Source organism: Carcharhinus amblyrhynchos, chromosome 33 (assembly GCF_965287045.1).
Source record: "Carcharhinus amblyrhynchos chromosome 33, sCarAmb.v2.hapA, whole genome shotgun sequence".
Classification (NCBI taxonomy): domain Eukaryota; kingdom Metazoa; phylum Chordata; class Chondrichthyes; order Carcharhiniformes; family Carcharhinidae; genus Carcharhinus; species Carcharhinus amblyrhynchos.
Genome location: NC_137356.1, coordinates 6335140 through 6353640, shown reverse-complemented (window position 1 = coordinate 6353640; position 18501 = coordinate 6335140). Strand labels below are relative to the sequence as shown.

Here is an 18501-nt window from a genome sequence, read left to right as displayed (position 1 = left end):
CACAGCACCACTTCCGGCGATTGTCTCTGGACAATGAGGACAGACAGTCACCCTATATTAGAACAATACCAGAATTGACAGGTTATAATTAGCACTAGGGGACTTTCTAGGTGAACGACGTGCTGGTTAGAATGCATTGGTCATGCTAAATTCTCTCTCAGTGTACCCGAACAGTTGCTGGAGTGTGGCGACCCAGGGTATTTTCACAGTAACTTCATTGCAGTGTTAATGAAAGCCTACTTGTGACTAATAAATTAACTTTATCAGGAAAGATTGAACAGCTGGGGCTATTTTCTCGAGAAAATAGATCACTGCAGGCTTTGCTATTATAGGTATTTAAAATTATAAAATAATTTTGCAAGGTAGAAATTGAAATGTTTTGACTAAATACAAGGTGAGACCATAACTAAGGTACCAGAAGCATAAAATAATTACTAAAATTTCAGTAGCGAATTCAAGAGAAACTTATTTTATTCAGTTTATTTATTAGTGCCACAAGTAGGCTTACATTAACACTGCAATGAAGTTGCTGTGAAAATCCCCTAGTCGCCACACTCTGTGCCTGTTTGGGTACACTGAGGGAGAATTTAGCACAGTCAATGCACCCTAACCAGCACTGTGGGAGGAAACCAGAATGCCTGGAGGAAACCCATGCAGACACGGGGAGAATGTACAGACACCGCACACATAGTGACCCAAGCCAGGAATCTGAACCCACGTCCCTGGTGCTGTGAGGCAGCAGCGCTAACCACTGTGCCACCATGCGTTTACTTAGAGAGGTGGGAGAATATGCAACTCACTACCAAGAGAGAGTGGTTGTGGTGAATAAGTATAGATATACCTAAGGGGAAGCTAGATAAATAAAAGGGAGAAATGCATAGAAGGACAAGTTGATGTGCATGAGATGCGAAAGGGATGAAAGGAGGAAAATAAATGTCAGTATGTCCTGATGGTTAAATACTTTGTGATGCTTTATAAATTATGTCTGACACCTGGGGATTGACCGGGTTTCTATTCTTTAACTCAGGAAGTGCTGTTACCGGTTGTACTGCCCCCTACTGCTGCTGTAGCTTAAATCAGCTTAAGGGTCGAACCTAGGAATTTCCTGTTTACTTGGTATAGTTTTAAGCTGTCTCTTATTTCTTGCATCCAGATAATGGAGCAACGGGATTTAAAAGGCTTTGCATTTACATCTTCCTTCTTTACAGATAGGTTTTTAAACATTAATAGTTCACTTTTAAAACAAAAAATCAAAGATAATAGAGGTAACGTGCTTGTTGCTATGCCCACTGCAATGGTCAAATCATGTCACCTCCTATTCCTGTCATTCTCTACCCCTCAGGTAGTCCAATGCATCAGGGTGAAGAAATATCTTGGATAACATTTTACTGTGTTCTCCTTATTTTGTACTCACATCTATACTGGCTTGTGGCTCCCAATTCTGTTCAAATGACTTTCCACAATCTTTGCTGGCACCTTTCACTCAGTAACCGGGGAACAAGTGAAAAGGTAAGAGGTGCCTAATCAGCCCCAAGTCCAGAAGACGTCCGTGAGGTTCAGCCAGCTACAATCAAAGCCCCTTAACTAAGGCCAGGTGTCTTCTAACCAAGGCTGGCTCATTCTTGCCGCGTTTAGACTTGTAGGTAGCTTGGCTTTGATCATTTGGTTTTTTTTTTACAAAATTGCTCTGAGCCAACTATGAATGGTATGTGGGCCAATGTATTAACACGTTGCCTCCAAACTGATGCTTAAAATTAACACGGTTATGTTTCTGGATACGAAAGCAACTGATTCCATCCCCAGACGATCATTATGGGCATTTTACAATGAAATATGTATTTATTATAGCAGGATGCAATCTTGTCAAAATGCCAGACCTGCATTAGACAAAATAAAAATGCCATGTGATTTGACTCCCTGAATGGTAAAAGTGCCTGCTTCTATGTAACTGGAGCATTTTAACAAACTCAGTATTTGTTAGAACTGCTTTATTATGCCCTATCAGTTTTCCAAAATAAAGTTTCATTTGCCAAGTTTTTTTTTCCTGGTCCTGAGGGATTTCCTGTAAAATGGAAACCTTGTAGAGTGATTTTTCAGGACCATATTATCATTTTTGTAACTGTTGTGCTTCCAAAGCCAAAATATCAGTCCTCACATATTATGATGAGTAACCAGCAAGGTGGGGGGCGGGGGGGGGGTGGGGGTGAAGGAGGCTGGTGGGGAGTTGGTGGAGGGAAGGATACCCTGATTCATACTCTACGGAGACTTGGTGCAGACTTTCCCACACTCCTGACCAGCTGCAATATGTGTGCTTGCCTTTCCTCCCTTTATCAACAAAAACAAATTAAAAAATGACAAGGATAGTGAAAAATAACAATCCCATTGTGTTCTATGAATACTGCTGGTGGATCACCCATGGAATTGATCATTGTTAAGGGATGACAGGTAAATGCCAAACTGCCCAAATCTCATAGAATCCCTATGGTGAGAAGGAGACCATTCTGTCCGTCAAGTCCGCACCGACAACAATCCCGCCCTGTCCCACCCCACAACCCCACACATCCACTCCGCCAATCCACCATCCTGGGAGATTAAGAGGCAAATTAGCATGGCCACTCAACCTAACGCGCACATCTTTGGAGTGTGGGAGGAAGCTGGAGCACCCAGAGGAAACCCATGCAGACACGGGGAGAATGTGCAGACTCCACACAGGCCAGGGCTTGTCCACACTCTGTCTTTTTTGAGATGTTACCAGTTGCAACGCACACACACACACACACACACACACACACAGAGTCCTAGAGGTATACAGCACAGAGAAAGGCTCTCTGCCAGTCAAAGACGAGCCACACTGTCTTAATGATTTCTTAAATCTGTTCCTGCCCTTCGATAATACACTCTATTTCTCACTGCAATACTTTAGATGTTCCTTTTTCCCAGAATTGGTCAATCCCTTTTCTTTATAGTTTAAAGGTAAATTTACTATTTTTGCCTCATCTACTTACAACCTTCCAGTTTGTGTGTGTGTTCCCCTTTGAAATACAACAGCTAACTTCAAGCCACTTCTTTCATTGCATTTTATAATTCAAGGTCTCCTGTTCTCCTCTGTTCATCACCACGTCAAACCAACTGCCATTACACCCTTCTTGTTGACTTTTGATCTTTGCAGTCTTTTTGTCTCAAATCCAATTAAACCAGTCACACATTCACAAGCTTGTTTTCCAGTATATGAGAATATGATAGTGAAAATACAAAACAGAAACATTAAAGGCGGAATCTTATGAGAATGATTCTAACTGTCCAGCTAGCGTGAAAATGGGAGAGTTCTGGATTTTTTTTCAGAGAGTTTTCACGCCCAGTTTTCTGCACAGAGACATTGAAGAAATGGTGTAGGCTGTTGTGAGCTGCTGCAGGCAGTGGGCTGGGCTTAACTCACCAGCTAGTCTGTCGAGGGAGCTGATGCACATGTGCAGACTTTTGATTCTACACACGCACAATTTCAACAGCAGCCATCTGATAGAGGGAGAGTTGTCAGGCCCCTGCTGCTACAGGCAGCCTCATAAACTCTTCTCCCCCTCCACCACAATAATGGGGGCCTGCAGTCAATTGCAAGTCCCACAATGCCCCTGCTTCCCCCCCATCACTGACCGATCGTGCCTCCCTCCCCCTGATCCGATCACATCCACAGAGTGCATAGCAGGCCCCCTCCCTTCCCGATTGGTTTGCCCTTGCAGGCCATACCTGCTATAAGTCCTGCCTCCTGGCCCCTTCCCCATAGTTGCTGCCCCTGGCACTGCCCAGTGAGCAGGAGCCACCAGGGCCTGGTGGGCATTACTAAGGTACCAGGCTGGCATTGCAAAGGTGCCGTGAGTGGTACTGCAAAGCTGGCACTGCCAACAGGCATCCACGCTTGCCTTTGACCTCCCTGGGTGAATCTCAATGGCCTCCAGTTCCACCGGTGAGGCCAACACGACTGTTCCCATTCATGGGGAGTGGGCGTTTCCCTCGCTGGAGAGAACCTCTCCGGGTGAAGCCATAACGGCAAGCGAGCCCGGATGATTCAGCATCAGGCCCACTAAAGAAATGGAAATCAATATTTGAATAAATTATTCCGCCTCTTGCCCATTCCCAGCAAGAGGTTGACCCCGCCGGAAGTCCATCTCATGAAATCGCAAGAGTTGAGAAATCGGGTGTGATGCTGATTTCTCGGCTGTCATGCGATTTTACCAGCCCATCAATGGGCAGACTGAGCCAATAAAATCCTAGCCCAAATCATTTGTTCTTCTGACATCGTGGTAATTCAGTAGATGGGTTTGTCTTATTTGGGGAGATTCAGCGCACCACCCAATGGACAATGTATCATCCTTCAGCTATATTAGACCTGGCGGGTCCCATTGTGGCCACAGGTCACCATCTTGAGGTAATTGTGGGTGGGTGCAAAAGTTCCCACAGTTCTGTTTTGAAGAAGAGCTGATAATGGTAGCTATTATGAGTTATAGAGTCATAGAGGTTTACAGCATGGAAACAGACCCTTTGGCCCAATTTATCCATGCCACCGTTTTGTTTTAAACCCTTAAGCTAATCCCAATTGGCCACATTTGCCCCATATCCCTTTATACCTATTTTACCCATGTAACTCTCTAAATGCTTTTTAAAAGACAAAATTGTACCCGCCTCTACTACTATCTCTGGCAGCTTGTTCCAGACACTCACCACACTCTGTGTGAAAAAACTGCCCCTCTGGACATTTTTGTATCTCTCCCCTCTCACTTCAAATCTATGCCCTCTAGTTTTAAACTCCCCTACCTTTGGGAAAAGATATTGACTATCAAGCTGATTTGTGCCTCTCATTATTTTATAGACTTCTATAAGATCACCCCCAGCCTTCTACGCTCCAGAGGAAGAAGTCCCAGTCTATCCAGCCTCTCCTTATAACTCAAACCATCAAATCCTGGTAGCATCCTGGTAAACCTTTTCTGCACTCTTTCTGGTTTAATAATATCCTTTCTATAATAGAGTGACCAGAACTGTACACAGTATTCCAAGTGTGGCCTTACCAATGTCTTGTACAACTTCAACAAGACGCGCCCAACTCCTAAGTTGACCTACTGCAAGGGTGTGTAGATACCTTCTCAGTTTTAATGTTGTCAGTCACTTCCATAAGCAATCTGAGTCATTCACAACCTTATATAAAGGCAAAATACTGTGGATGCTGGAATCTGAAACAAAAACTGTAAACGCTGGAGAATCTCAACCAGTCTGACAGCATTTGTGGAGAGAGACTAGAGCCAACGTTTCGAGTCTGGATTCAAACGCGAAATTCTCTCTCCACAGATGCTGTCAGACCTGCTGAGATTTTCCAGCATTTTCTGTTTTCATTCATAACCTTATTGGTTCCACAACCAAGTGCACAGATTGTCAAAATTAAATTTGAACTTTCCAGGGCCAGAATATGAAAGGGAAGTTTTTCTCCAGCTACCCTGATTAGGTCACACCTAAAGTTTATTTATTTGTCATAAGTAAGGCTTACATTAACACTACAATGAAGTTACTGTGAAATTTCCTAGTCGCCACAATCCAGCACCCGTTTGGGCCAATGCACCTAACCAGCACATCTTTCAGAATGTGGGAGGAAACCGGAGCACCCAGAGGAAACCCACACAGACATAGGGAGAACACACAATCTCCACACAGACAGTGACCCAAGCTGGGAATCGAACCCAGGTCCCTGGCACTGCGAAGCAGCAGTGCTAACCACTGCTATTGTGCCGCTGGAATAACCAAACTACTGAGTATGGTTCTTGACACCACGCCTTAGAAAGGATATATTTACCTTGGAAGGAATGCATTCACTAGAATGTCACCAGGGTTCAAAGGTTTAGATTATGAAGAGAGTTTATGTAAACTAGGCTTGTGTTCCCTTGACAATTAAAGAATGAACATTCCTGCCCTCATCTGAACTGCACAAATCTCTGCTGGAACTGCCACCAGTAATGGCTGCCATCCCCATGAGACATCTGCTAGATGTTAATACGAGTGGAATGTTGAAAGGTGAGGCATGGTAAATCATTATCGGATGCATCAATATTGTTAGCCAACATATGTTGTCATATCCTGATGCATTTACAGGGCTGCTGGGGAAGGGTGGGTCCACTGATGTGTCGTGGAATCATCACATTCTTCCCCTGCCTCTGCGTGACACGGTCCTGAATATGCTGTGGTCTCACAGGCTTTTAAAAGCTTGCTACTCGAACATTATTTGCTTTGAGTGTACCAGCACCAAGCCAACTTTCTGGCGCTAGTCTGCTGATTGCTTTCCAATTTGGGAATATGGGAACTCACCACAACCTTCTCAAAAGGCAACTAAGAATGGGCAATAAATATTGGCCGAGCCATCAAAGCCCACAATGCATGAATGAATAAAATAGACCTGAACCCCATGAGGATTTTTATAACAATTTTACATACTTAAAATGCCATGTATATTACCTTTGATTTGATTTGATTTGATTTATTATTGTCACATGTATTAACATACAGTGAAAAGTATTGTTTCTTGCGTGCTATACAGACAAAACATACCATCCATAGGGAAGGAAAGGAGAGAGTGCAAAATGTAGTGTTACAGTCATAGCTAGGGTGTAGAGAAAGATCAACTTAATGCGAGGTAAGTCCATTCAAAAGTCTGACAGCAGAGGGAAGAAGCTGTTCTTGAGTCGGTTGGTACATGACCTCAGGTTTTTGTATCTTTTTCCCGACGGAAGAAATTGGAAGAGAGAATGTCTGGGGTGCATGGGGTCCTTAATTATGCTGGCTGCTTTGGGAAGTGTAGACAAGTCAGTGGATGGGAGGCTAGTTTGTGTGATAAATTGGATAATGGATTGTGTGACAGATATCTTTTTATATCCAAAATGCCATGGTGGGACTGGAACTTGTATCATCTGGATTGTATATCCAAGAACATAAACACCACACTGTTGCATTCTGTGTAAATAACCCTAATTAACTAGTTGAGGAGACAATGGCCTAGTGATATTATTGCTAGACTATTAATCCAGAAACTCAGCTGATATTCTGGGGACCCAGCTTCGAATCCACCGTGGCAATGGTGGAATGTGAATTCAAGAAAAGAATCTGGAATTAAGAATCTACTGATGACCATGAAACCATTGTGAATTGTCAGAAAAACCCATCTGGTTCACTAATGTCCTTTAGGGAAGGAAATCTGCCACCCTTACCCAGTCTGTCCTACTTATGAGTCTAGAGCCACAGCAATGTGGTTGACTCTCAAATGCCCTTTGCCACTCCATTCAAGGGCAACTAAGGATGGGCAATAAATGCTGGCCAGTCAGCCCATGTCCCACAAATGAATAAAAAAAAGGTTTTCCTGCCAATAGCTACACTTGGAAATATAAAGGTGCCAATCTTGGTTGTTCAATGACATTGGAGATTTTTTTAAATTCAATGTTTTGTCAAGCAGTTATAATAATGTCAGTTCAGTGCATCAAAGAGTGGACCTAGGTAACTGATGGCCACCAAGAATATCACCAATGCCATGGGAACACTCAAGGTTGGGACCTTTATATTTCCAAGTATAGCTATTGGCAAGGAAAGCTAGCCGATTATGGTTACGTACATGGAATACAACGGTGTGGTGTTTACGTTCCTGGACTTATAAACCAGATGATACAAGTTCCAGACCCAATTTGGCACGTTGGATATTTTAAAAAATGATATTAGTGGCATTTTAAATGTGTAAGATTGTCATAAAAATCCTCATGATTTAGTTCACAGAATCATAGAATTCCTACAGTGCAGAAGGAAGCCATTCAGCCTATCAAATCTGCACCAACCACAATCCCAGCCAGGCCCTATCCCTTAACCCCACGTATTTACCCTGCTTTTGCCCCTGACACTAAGGGGCAATTTACCATGGCCAATCCACCTAGCCCGCACATCACTGGACCACAGGAGGAAACAGGAGCACCGGAGGAAACCCATGCAGACATGGGTAGAACGTGCAGACCTCAAACAGACAGTGAATAGAACCTGGATCCCTGGCACTGTGGGGCAGCAATGCTAACCACTGTGTCACCATGCCTTCTTTTTTATTCATTCATGCATTGTTGGCTTTGCTGGCTAGGCCTACATTTATTGCCCATTCCTAACTGCCCTTTGAGAAGATTGTGGTGAGCTGCCTTTTTGAACCCCTAAGTCCATGTGATGTAGGTAAACCCACTGTGTTGTTAGGGAGGGAGTTCCAGGATCTTGATCCAGTGACAAGTGGAGGAATGGTGATATATTTCACAGTCAGGATGGTGAGTAGATTGGAAGAGAACATGCAGGTGGTGCTTTTTCCATACATCTGCTGCCCTTGTCCTTCTAGACAGTAGCAGTCATGGGTTTGAAAGGTACTGTCTAAAGAGCCTTGTTAAGTTCCTGCAGTGAATCTTGTAGATGGTACACCTGATATCATTGTGTGTCAATGGTGGAGGGAGTGAATGTTTGTGGATGGGGTGCCATTAACCTATGTCATTTAAGGAAGGAAATCTACTGTCCTTACCCTATCTAGATCTATATGTGACTCAAATCCAAAGCAACGTGGTTGATTTTGATGGCCTTCTGTCGTGGCCAAGCAAGCCACTTAGTAGAATCAAACAGAAGGTAGCTGCAAAAACATATGTAAAATCTATGGGATGCACTGCTGCTTCACAGGGACCCAGATTCAATTCCAGTCTTGGCTGATATCTGTGTTGACTTTGAAAGTTCTTTGTGTACTTCTCTGGGTACTCCAGTTTCTTCCTACAGGCCAAAGATGTGCAGGATTAGGTGGACTGCCATGCTAAATTGTCCCTTAGTCTCCAAAGATGTGTAGGTTAGGGGAATTAGCAGGGTAAATGTGTTAGTTTACGGGGATAGGGCGCGGAGTGGACCTGGGTAAGATGCTCTGTCAGAGTCAGTGTAGACACGATGGGGCCAAATCGCCTCTTCTATATGAGGGGGGTCAATGATGATTCTATGGACAATAAATATCACTCTTGTCTGGGACACCTAAATATCAAAGAATAATTAAAAAATCCTAGCAATGAAATAATGCCTTGAAAGAAGGACTTTCAAGAGGAATTGATGCAACCATGTAATTGAGCCTCTTGTAATACAGGCACCAATCCAAACCCACCTCATTTATTAACATCATAGATCATAGACGATGACAGAATTTGTATAGTGCAGAAGGAGGCAATTTGGCAAATCGAGCCTGCACCAACAACAATCTCACCTAGGCCCTATCCCTGTAACCCCATGTACTTACCCTACTAGTCCCCCTGAAACCAAGGGGCAATTTTGCATGGCCAATCTACCAAATCCATACTGTTTTGGACTGTGTGAAGAAACCGGAGCACCCAGAGGAAACCCAAGCAGACATGGGGAGAATGTGCAGACTTCACACACAATGCTGGAATCAAATCCCTGGTGCTGCGAGACAGTAGTGCTCAACACTGTGTCACCGTGCTGCAACTTTAATCTTATTACCACCTCATACCCGTTTAATGACACATCGTGCCATCAAATGGACAGAATTTTACACAATATGGCTGAAATCAACTGTAAACATCTGGAGAGGTGGCATGCTACAGTCTTTGAACTAAATGTCAGCAATAGGTGGGAAGAACCTGTGGGAGGGGAGAAAGAACCCCCAATTTTTAACCATTCGCCCATCATCACCTTCCAGGTAGGGTTGCAAACTCTGGTTGACTGGATTGCTGGAGACTTCACCATATGGCTCCCTACCTTGCCCTGCTCAAACAGTCAGTTCATTTTATATATTTCTCCATTAATTTTACAAGGAAAGTGTTCAAATAAAATGAAGCGTGTACTCTGTGCACGGTGGCACAGTGGTTAGCACTGCTGCTTCACAACGCCATGGACCTGGGTTTGATTCCCAGCTTGTGTCACTGCCAGTGTGGAATCTGCATGTTCTCCCCATGTCTGCATGGATTTCCTCTGGGTGCTCCAGTTTCCTCCCACAGTCTGAAAGACATGCTGGTTAGGCGCATTGGCTATGCTAAATTCTCCCTCAGTGCGCCAGCGTGTGGCGACTCGGGGATTTTAGAGGATTAGGGGATCAAGAACAGCTTCTTCCCTGATGCCATCAGACTTTTGAATGGACCTACCTTGCATTAAGTTGATCTTTCTCTACACCCTAGCTATGACTGTAACACTACAGTCTGCACTCTCTCCTTTCCTTCTCTATGAACGGTATGCTTTGTCTGTATAGTGTGCAAGAAACAATACTTTTCTCTGTATACTAATACATGTGACAATAATAGAGTCATAGAGGTTTACAGTATGGAAGCAGGCCCTTCGGCCCAACTTGTACATGTTGCCTTTTTTTTAAAGCCCTAAGCTAGTCCCAATTGTTCGTATTTGGCCCATATCCCTCTATACCATTGTACCCATGTAACTGTGTAAATGCTTTTTAAAACCCAAAATTGTACCTGCCTCTACTACTACCTCTGGCATAGAAAACATTAGCTGAGTTTCTACATTAATATTCTAGCAATAATACCACTAGGCCGTTGCCTCCCCTCAAAATAAATCAAATCAAATTATTTTCTTTGTCCCCACCGGTTGATTACTTGTGCCCTTCAGATTACTGTCATGTTCCTGGAGACCCCACACCATTCTTGGAGGGTTGGCAATCCTCGATCCCACAGCTGCAAGAGGAGGGAGGTGCAGGGGAGGGTGTGGTGAGTAGGAAGCACAGTTCTCATAGTCTCACCAGTTTTCAGGCCTGAATGATAAGCAATAAAGTTTCACAGGTTTGCTGTCAGGTGTGCAATAAAGGGTGGAGTACTGCTGGAATATTCCATATTCTGAAGGGGTGCCCTGCCTGCATTTGTCAATGTTCTCACAAACTCAGCCAGCTCAACAGAAGCAATTTTTATCACTTCATTTGCAGTGCGTCATGCCAGAGAGCAGGAGGTGAATTGTCATGCCACGATGGGCAGTGCCCCCTCAGTCTGTAGTACTCCACCTCCCAGTACTCGACAGACCTCCTCCCTCGTACCTTTTGAGCCAATGGTTTCACCTAAAGGTGCAGCTCCCCTGGGCTAAATTGAGGTGTTCCTTGCAACAGTGAACCAAACCACCAAACTAAATTTGGCTGTATCTGGTGATTAACGGATGAGAAGAAGAACCATGAGCTGAGAAGGTAGGCTATGTCGTTGAAGGACACTAAAGAGTAGCGCTCCGTGCACAGAGGAAGTCTTTAGACCAAGATCTTTATGCGAAAAATGTGCGGAATGCAGTTGATGAAAACACTGTGAAGTTTTATTCTGTTACAGTGAGGAGAGGACGTGTCAAACCTGTACAAACCAGTAATAGCGTGTTCCGACCCTTGTGTGGACACATGGAAAATACCATTTACTTTTCTTTATAAGAGTACAACTTTGTGTGAAGCTATATTAACTTTCAGACGTCCTGCTGTTTCCTTCACTGCAGTCAGTTGAGTTTGAATCAGTGAAAGATTTACCATTTCTTGTGTTGTTACTGTCACTAGTGTATTCATACTCCATCTGTCTTACAGAGGGGCTGTGCTGTCATTTGTGAGGTGGTTGGGCCACTATGCAGTCTTAAGAACGGGCATGGAGGGTGGGGAGGAGGGTGGTGGTCAAAATATAATCAGGCCTCACCATTTCCACAGAGAACAATGGTGCAACATATTCCCTGTGTCAATTGACAAGTATCAGGTCTTGTGTCGGGGGGGGGGTGGGGGGGGGGATGTTGCTGATGGGGCAATGTCTTGTCATTCTGTGAGGGAGGCTGAACTTAGTTGCGAAAACAACAGTCATGAACAAGTCAGGTGCTTTAAACAAATACTGTACAAAAATACACTCTGTTGAATGTTCTGTTTTGTTTGTACTGGAATTACGTTGGGCAACAATATTTTTATCTGTTCCATACCTTTATCTCCCTTGAGCACAAAACATGTTGGCACAGTGGTTAGCACTGCTATCTCACAGCACTAGGGACCTGGGTTTGATTCCTGGCTTGGGTCACTGTCTGTGTGGAGTCTGCATGTTCTCCCCATGTCTGCTTGGGTTTCCTCTGGGTGCTCTGGTTTCCTCCCACAGTCCGAAAGACATGCTGGTTAGGTACGTTGTCCATGCTAAATTCTCCCTCGGTGTACCCAAACAGGTGCCGGAGCATAGTGTTTCGGGGATTTTCAGAGAACTTCATTGCAACGCTAATGTAAGCCTTTTTATGACACTAATAAATAAACTTGTAAGGGAAGTAAATCTGCCATTCTTACCTGGTCTGGCCTACATGTGACTCCAGAGCCCCCTTGTGATAATAATAAGTAAACTTTAAAAACTTTATAAAGGATCTCAAATCCTTTAGTTACTAACTTCTATTAAGGTGGCTGCCCTAGGAGATGCATATTTTCTGAGGAGTTACTGATTCCTCATTAAGATTTTGGGACATATTGGCTGGAATTTTCCTGCCTAGCCTGCCATGGTAAAAAGTCTGACAACACCAGGTTTAAGTCCAACCTAAATAGGTTGATTTAAACCTGGTGTTGTCAGACTTTTTACTGTGTTTACCCCAGTCCAACGCTGGCATACCCACATCATAGCCTGCCATGGGGATTGTAGTAGGTGGGACGGACCATGCAAACTTCGGGTGGGACTTTCCAGTCTTGGGGCAAGCAAGACCAGAAAATTCCACCCATTGTACTTTCTTGAAGTCTGCGGTAGACTTCGGAAGTGTATATTGGGTCCCTATCACTTTTTTCCAGGATAATGTAGAATAAAAATCGGGAAAAAGATTTGTTTTTCCAAAGTACCTTTCAGGATGTCCCCAAGTGCTGTGTAGTTAATGAGAAGTCACTGTTGCAAAGTAAGAAACATGACAGACAAATGTGCGTAGCAAGCTTCTACTCACAGCAAAGAGATGAGATGTATGAGTGATATTGTTTAAGGGATAAATAATTCCAGAATGCCTGGGTGAATATTGCTTCTCTCTTACAAATAGTATCAAAGATCTTTTGCCCCTCATTAGGGGACACTGTCCTGCAGTTTAAAATCTCAACCATAAGATGGCAGTTGGAGCAATGCAGCACTCCTAGCACAGCGCAGCTCAATATTAATGACGGCACAGTGGCGCAGTGCTTAGCACTGCTGCCTCACAGTGCCAGGGACCCGGGTTCGATTCCCAGCTTGGGTCTCTGTGTAGAGTCTGCATGTTCTCCCTGTGCCTGTGTGGGTTTCCTCCAGGTTCTTCAGTTTCCTCCCACTGTCCGAATGATGTGTAGGTTAGGTGGAGTGACCATGCTAAATTGCCCCTTAGTGTCCAAAGATGTGGAGATTCCAAGCTTGGGTCACCATCTGTCCGGAGTTTGCACATTCTCCCCCGTGTCTGTGTGGGTTCCCTCCAGGTGATCCAGCTTCATCCCACAGTCCGAAAGACATGCTGGTTAGGTGCATTGGCTGTGCTAACTTCTCCCTCACTGTACCGGACCAGGTGCCAGAGTGTGGCGACTAGGGGAATTTCACAGTAACTTCATTGCAGGGTGATTGTAAGCCTACTTGTGACACCAATAAATAAACAAACAAACTTTATTGGATAGCCTGATTTGGACAGCTGCATTAGGCTGGCGTTAGAAATACTTGACACTGACATCATTAATCTGTTCTTTTCAATTAGTTACTGATCAACTCATAATGAATTCTGGAAAAGATCCGCTGACAAAGGAGCTGGAGGAGGAATTGAAACTAAGCTCCGATGAACTTTGCAGCCATGCCTGGTTTCATGGTCCTATTCCACGGCAGGTTGGACATCACTGGTCATTTATTTCATTGTATAACTGTACACTGCATGAGGGGCGGTTTCATATTCAGAGGTAAACTGTGGGATTAAGGCAGAAGCAATTAATCCTTTGCCACCTGAAATTCACTAGCAAACGTAGCAAACTTGTCTAGCATTATTTATAGGGGAGTATCTTTGAAGGAGTGCATTGTTGTTTTTTTGCCCCCTGCTCAATTGCTCTAGATCCTCCCATCTCATGTAGGGTATGAGTTAGTTGTAGAGCTACCCCTTCAACTGCCTCGACCCCCAGACCCAAAGATGGGTCTGATTGGTGATTTTAAGCCAGTACCATATCTTTCATGTCTTGTTACCCAAGTAATACCCCTCAGGACATGACTATTCCAATGCTTTTTTAGCCAACCTCTCCTCTTCAAACCTACCTACCTCAGTTCAACCAAAGCTCTGCAGTGGCACAATGACACGGAAGGGTGGCAACTGGTTAGTACTGCTGCCTACAGCTCCTGGGACCCAGCTTTGATTCATGGCACTGTCTGTGCAGAGTTTGCACATTCTGAAAAGATAATGAATGTCTGAACAGGCAAGAAATGATTTAGCAATAGCTGCTGTGTAGCAGATGGACACTGATTTTTCTCCTTCTCGTAATTTTAGGTCGCAGAGGCACTAATTGAGAGGGATGGAGATTTCCTCATTCGAGAATCTCGCTCTAGTCCTGGAGACTACGTGCTGAGTTGCACTTGGAAGCATGAACCTCTCCATTTCAAAATCATTCGTGTGGTCCTCCGACGCAAGGAGTCCTACACCCGTGTGCTCTTCCAGTTTGAACAGGAGAGCTTTGATAACCTCCCAGCACTGGTGCGATTCTACGTCGGAAACCGCAAGCCAATCTCAGAGGATAGCGGGGCAATAATCTTTCATCCAATAAACCGCACTGTCCCCTTGCGATGTATTGAAGAAAAATATAGAGGAGCATCTGGCCAAAGACTGCATGATGAACAACTGACAGCAAGAAACCCTGATCAGAATAAGAGATTCAGCTTAAATCTGTCCGACGGAGTGTCTTTGGACCAACTTGCAGCAGACAGCAATCTTTTAAGGTAATTAATTATTGTCTTACTAAGTATGTATTGTTATCTCACAGACAGTCTTGTACCAGGCTTAGGAGAGGTCATACAGATCAGGAGGTTATAGGTTCAGTTCTTGATTTTTGCCTTTGTTAAACATGACTATTCCAATGCTATATTAGCCAACCTCCCATCTTCAAACCTGCCTACAATGGCTCAACCAAAACTCTACAGTGACACAGTGGTTGGCGCTGCTGCCTCACAGCACTATGGACCCGGGTTCAAATCCCAGCTTGGGTCACTGCCTGTGTGGAGTTTGCATGTTCTCTCTGTGCCTGCCTGGGTTTCCTCTGAATGCCCTGGTTTCCTCCCACAGTCCAAAAGACATGCTAGTTAGCCTGCATTGGCCATGCTAAATTCTCCTACAGTGTACAAACAGGCGCCGGAGTGTGGCAAATAGGGCATTTGCACACTAACTTCATTACAGTGTTAATGTAAGCCTACTCGTGACACCAATAAATAAATTTTACAAACATCCTGGATCATAACCTTCTTATGCATCACTCCTGCGTTCATTGATCTACATTGGCTCTCACTCTGGCTATGCTTCAATTATAAAATTCTTTTTTATTTCCCTTTTCAAATTTCTCTATGGCCCATCCCAATCTTTGTAACCTCCGCCAACCTCTGCTGTCCCTCAATCACTTATTCTAATTCCTTCACCGCCGATTAAGTTTTTTATTCTTTCATGGGATGTGGGCATCGCTGGCAAGGCCAACATTTGGTGCCCTTCCCTAATTGCCCTTGAACTAAGTGGCTTGCTGGCATTTCAGTGGAGCAGTTAAGAGTCAACCACATTGCAGTGTCTGGAGTCACAGGTATCACAGAATCCCTACAGTACAGGAGGCCATTTGGCTCATCAAACCTGCACCAACAACAATCACACCCAGGTCCTATCCCGGTAACCCTGCTAATCTCCCTGACACTAAGGGGCAATTTTGCATGGTCAATCCACCTAACCCCTTCATCTTTGAAGTGTGGGAGAAAACCGGAGCACCCGGAGGAAACCTACGCAGACACAGGGAGAATGTGCAAACTCCACACAAATAGGCAGGTCTCAGGGTCAGGATGGCAGATTTCCTTCCCTAAAGGGGCATGAGTGAACCATATGGGTTTTTACAATTGATGAAAGCTTCATGGTCACTGAGACCAGCTTTTCAACTCCAGATTTTATTAATTGAGTTTAAATTCCACCAGTCATCATAATGGGATTTGAACGCATTCCACCAGAGCATTAGCCTGGGCCTCTGGAGTACCAATTCAATGACTTTACCACAGTGCTACTATCATCATGTCTTCAGCCAATGGGCTCTGAACTCTGGAATTCCCTCTCATCCTACAACCTTTCTCTCCTTCTTTAAAATGCACCTTAAAACCCCGTCTCTTTTACCAAGCTTTTGATCACTTGTCTGAATAAGTCCTTATGTATCTGTGTCAATCGTGTTTGATAACACTATGCTGAAACACCTTGGATGTTTTAATATATTGAAAGTGCTTTATAAATGCAGTTGCTGTTGTTCTTGGTGTTTTGCTGATCCCAGCAGGGAGAGGCACTGGGTGGGGCATCCCTCAGCGTTCCTGAATTAGGAAAAGAACAAATCAGCCTACGTTCTCACACAGGCCAGTGACCTTCACTAATGTCACAGCTTGGCATGGCTCCTGCTCTGACCAAGACCACAAGAAATTACAAAGGATCACGAACAAAGCCTGTCCATCACACAAACCAACCTCCCATCCATTGACTCTGTCCACACTTTCTACTGCCTCAGAAAAGCAGCCAGCATAACCAAGGACTCCAAGTACCCCAGGACAATCTCTCTTCCACTTTTTCCATTGGGAAAAAGATACAAAAATGTGAGGTCACGTACCAACCGACTCAATAGCAGCTTCTTCCCTGCTGCCATCAGACTTGTGAATGAATCTATCTTATATTAAGTTGATCTTTCTTTGCACCCTAGCTATGACTGTAGCACTACATTCTGCACTCTCTCCTTTCCTTCTCCCCTATGTACTGTATGAAGAGTATGCTTTGCCTGTATAGTGCTCAAGAAACAATACTTTTCACTATATCCCAACACGTGACAATAATAAATCAAATCAAAAATCCTTGAGGGGCTGGTACAGTGGCACAGTGGTTAGCACTGCTGCCTCACAGTACCAGGAATCTGGGTTCAACTCCTGGCTTGGGTCACTGTCTGCGTGGAGTTTGTACATTCTCCCTGTGCCTGCGTGGATTTCCTCCACATGCTCCTGTTTACACCCATAGTCCAAAAATGTGTGGGTGAGATGGATTGGCCATGTTAAAAATTGCCCTTAGTGTCAGGGGGACTAGCTAGGGTAAATGCTTGGGATTATGGGGATAGGGCCTGGGTGGGATTGTGGTCAGTGTAGACTTGATGGATTGAATGGCCTCCTTCTGTACTGTTGAGGTCTCTGATTTTAAATCTGCCATCCTTACCTAATCTGGCCTATATGTGACTCCAGACCAACAGCAATGCGTTTGACTCTTACCTGCCTATCTGAAATGGTTTAGCAAGCCACTCAGTTCAAGGCCCACTGAAACCTGAGCTGGGTGAGGAGAGCATTCATTTGTCCGGGCCATGCTCAGTGATCTGGCTTATCCAGATCACTGCCGATCTGGGTGTGGATCTGAAAGGTCAGTTTCCATGCAGGAATTTTGTAGAATGAAGAAGGAGCCATGTGCCCCCCCCACCCTGCCCCGAGGACTTGCTGAAAACTCTTATACAATTAGTGTCTTCTACATTACAATAGTGACTACACATCAAAAACAGTGATTTGGGACATCCTGGGGCCATGACTCTAAGTCTTATTTCATTTGTGACAGCATTTAGCATCCTGGTAGACTGACTAACACTGTTATCAGTAAAATGACCTTAGCACATATAAATGTGGCACAGGAAGTGGCTCAAAGATCGACTATCAAAGCCATTGCTATGTTTACTCATTTTTTTTTTAAATTGTAGAAATAAGGACAAAAGTGGCAGCCACCCAAATATTCTGGACTACGAGAATGACAAGAAGCCGTTACAGTCTGCCCAGTCTGACAGCTACCTTTCTGGAAGTAAGGCAATTTTAAATCGGTGTTATTCTCAGTCTGATTGAATTCTCCTCATCTTACCTCGGGGTTCCACCAATTTTAACACTGTAAAGTTTAAAAAGTGAAGCTCATTTATTAGTCGCAAGTAAGGCTCATAAGAACTAGGAGCAGGTGTAGGCCATTTGGCCCCTCGAGCCTGCTCCACCATTCAATAAGATCATGGCTGATCTTTTTGTGGACTCTGCTCCACTTACTTGCCACTCACCATAACCTTTAATTCCTTTACTGTTCAAAAATTTACCTATCCTTGCCTTAAAAACATTCAATGAGGTAGCCTCAACTGCTTCACTGGGCAGAGAATTCCACAGATTCACAACCCTTTGTGTGAAGAAGTTCCTCCTCAGCTCAGTCCTAAATATGCTGCCCCTTATTTTGAGGCCATATCCCTAGTTCTAGTTTCACCTGCCCATGGAAACAATGTCCCTTCTTCTA

At 44.2% G+C, this 18501-nt stretch overlaps 1 protein-coding gene across 2 annotated transcripts in view; it reads left to right on the top strand.

Moving 5' to 3' along the window:
* Positions 1-18501, top strand: part of sh2d3a (SH2 domain containing 3A) — a 42627-nt gene that overhangs the window by 4127 nt on the left and 19999 nt on the right. The window contains exons 1-4 of one of the 2 annotated variants that reach the window (XM_080216652.1): positions 11111-11212; positions 13708-13832; positions 14479-14924; positions 17936-18033. In XM_080216652.1, coding sequence (XP_080072778.1) covers positions 13725-13832; positions 14479-14924; positions 17936-18033 — 652 coding nt within the window. In that variant the 5' untranslated portion in view covers positions 11111-11212; positions 13708-13724. Of the gene's footprint in view, positions 1-11110; positions 11213-13707; positions 13833-14478; positions 14925-17935; positions 18034-18501 lie in introns of those variants that run through there. The other variant, XM_080216653.1, reaches the window with a different exon arrangement.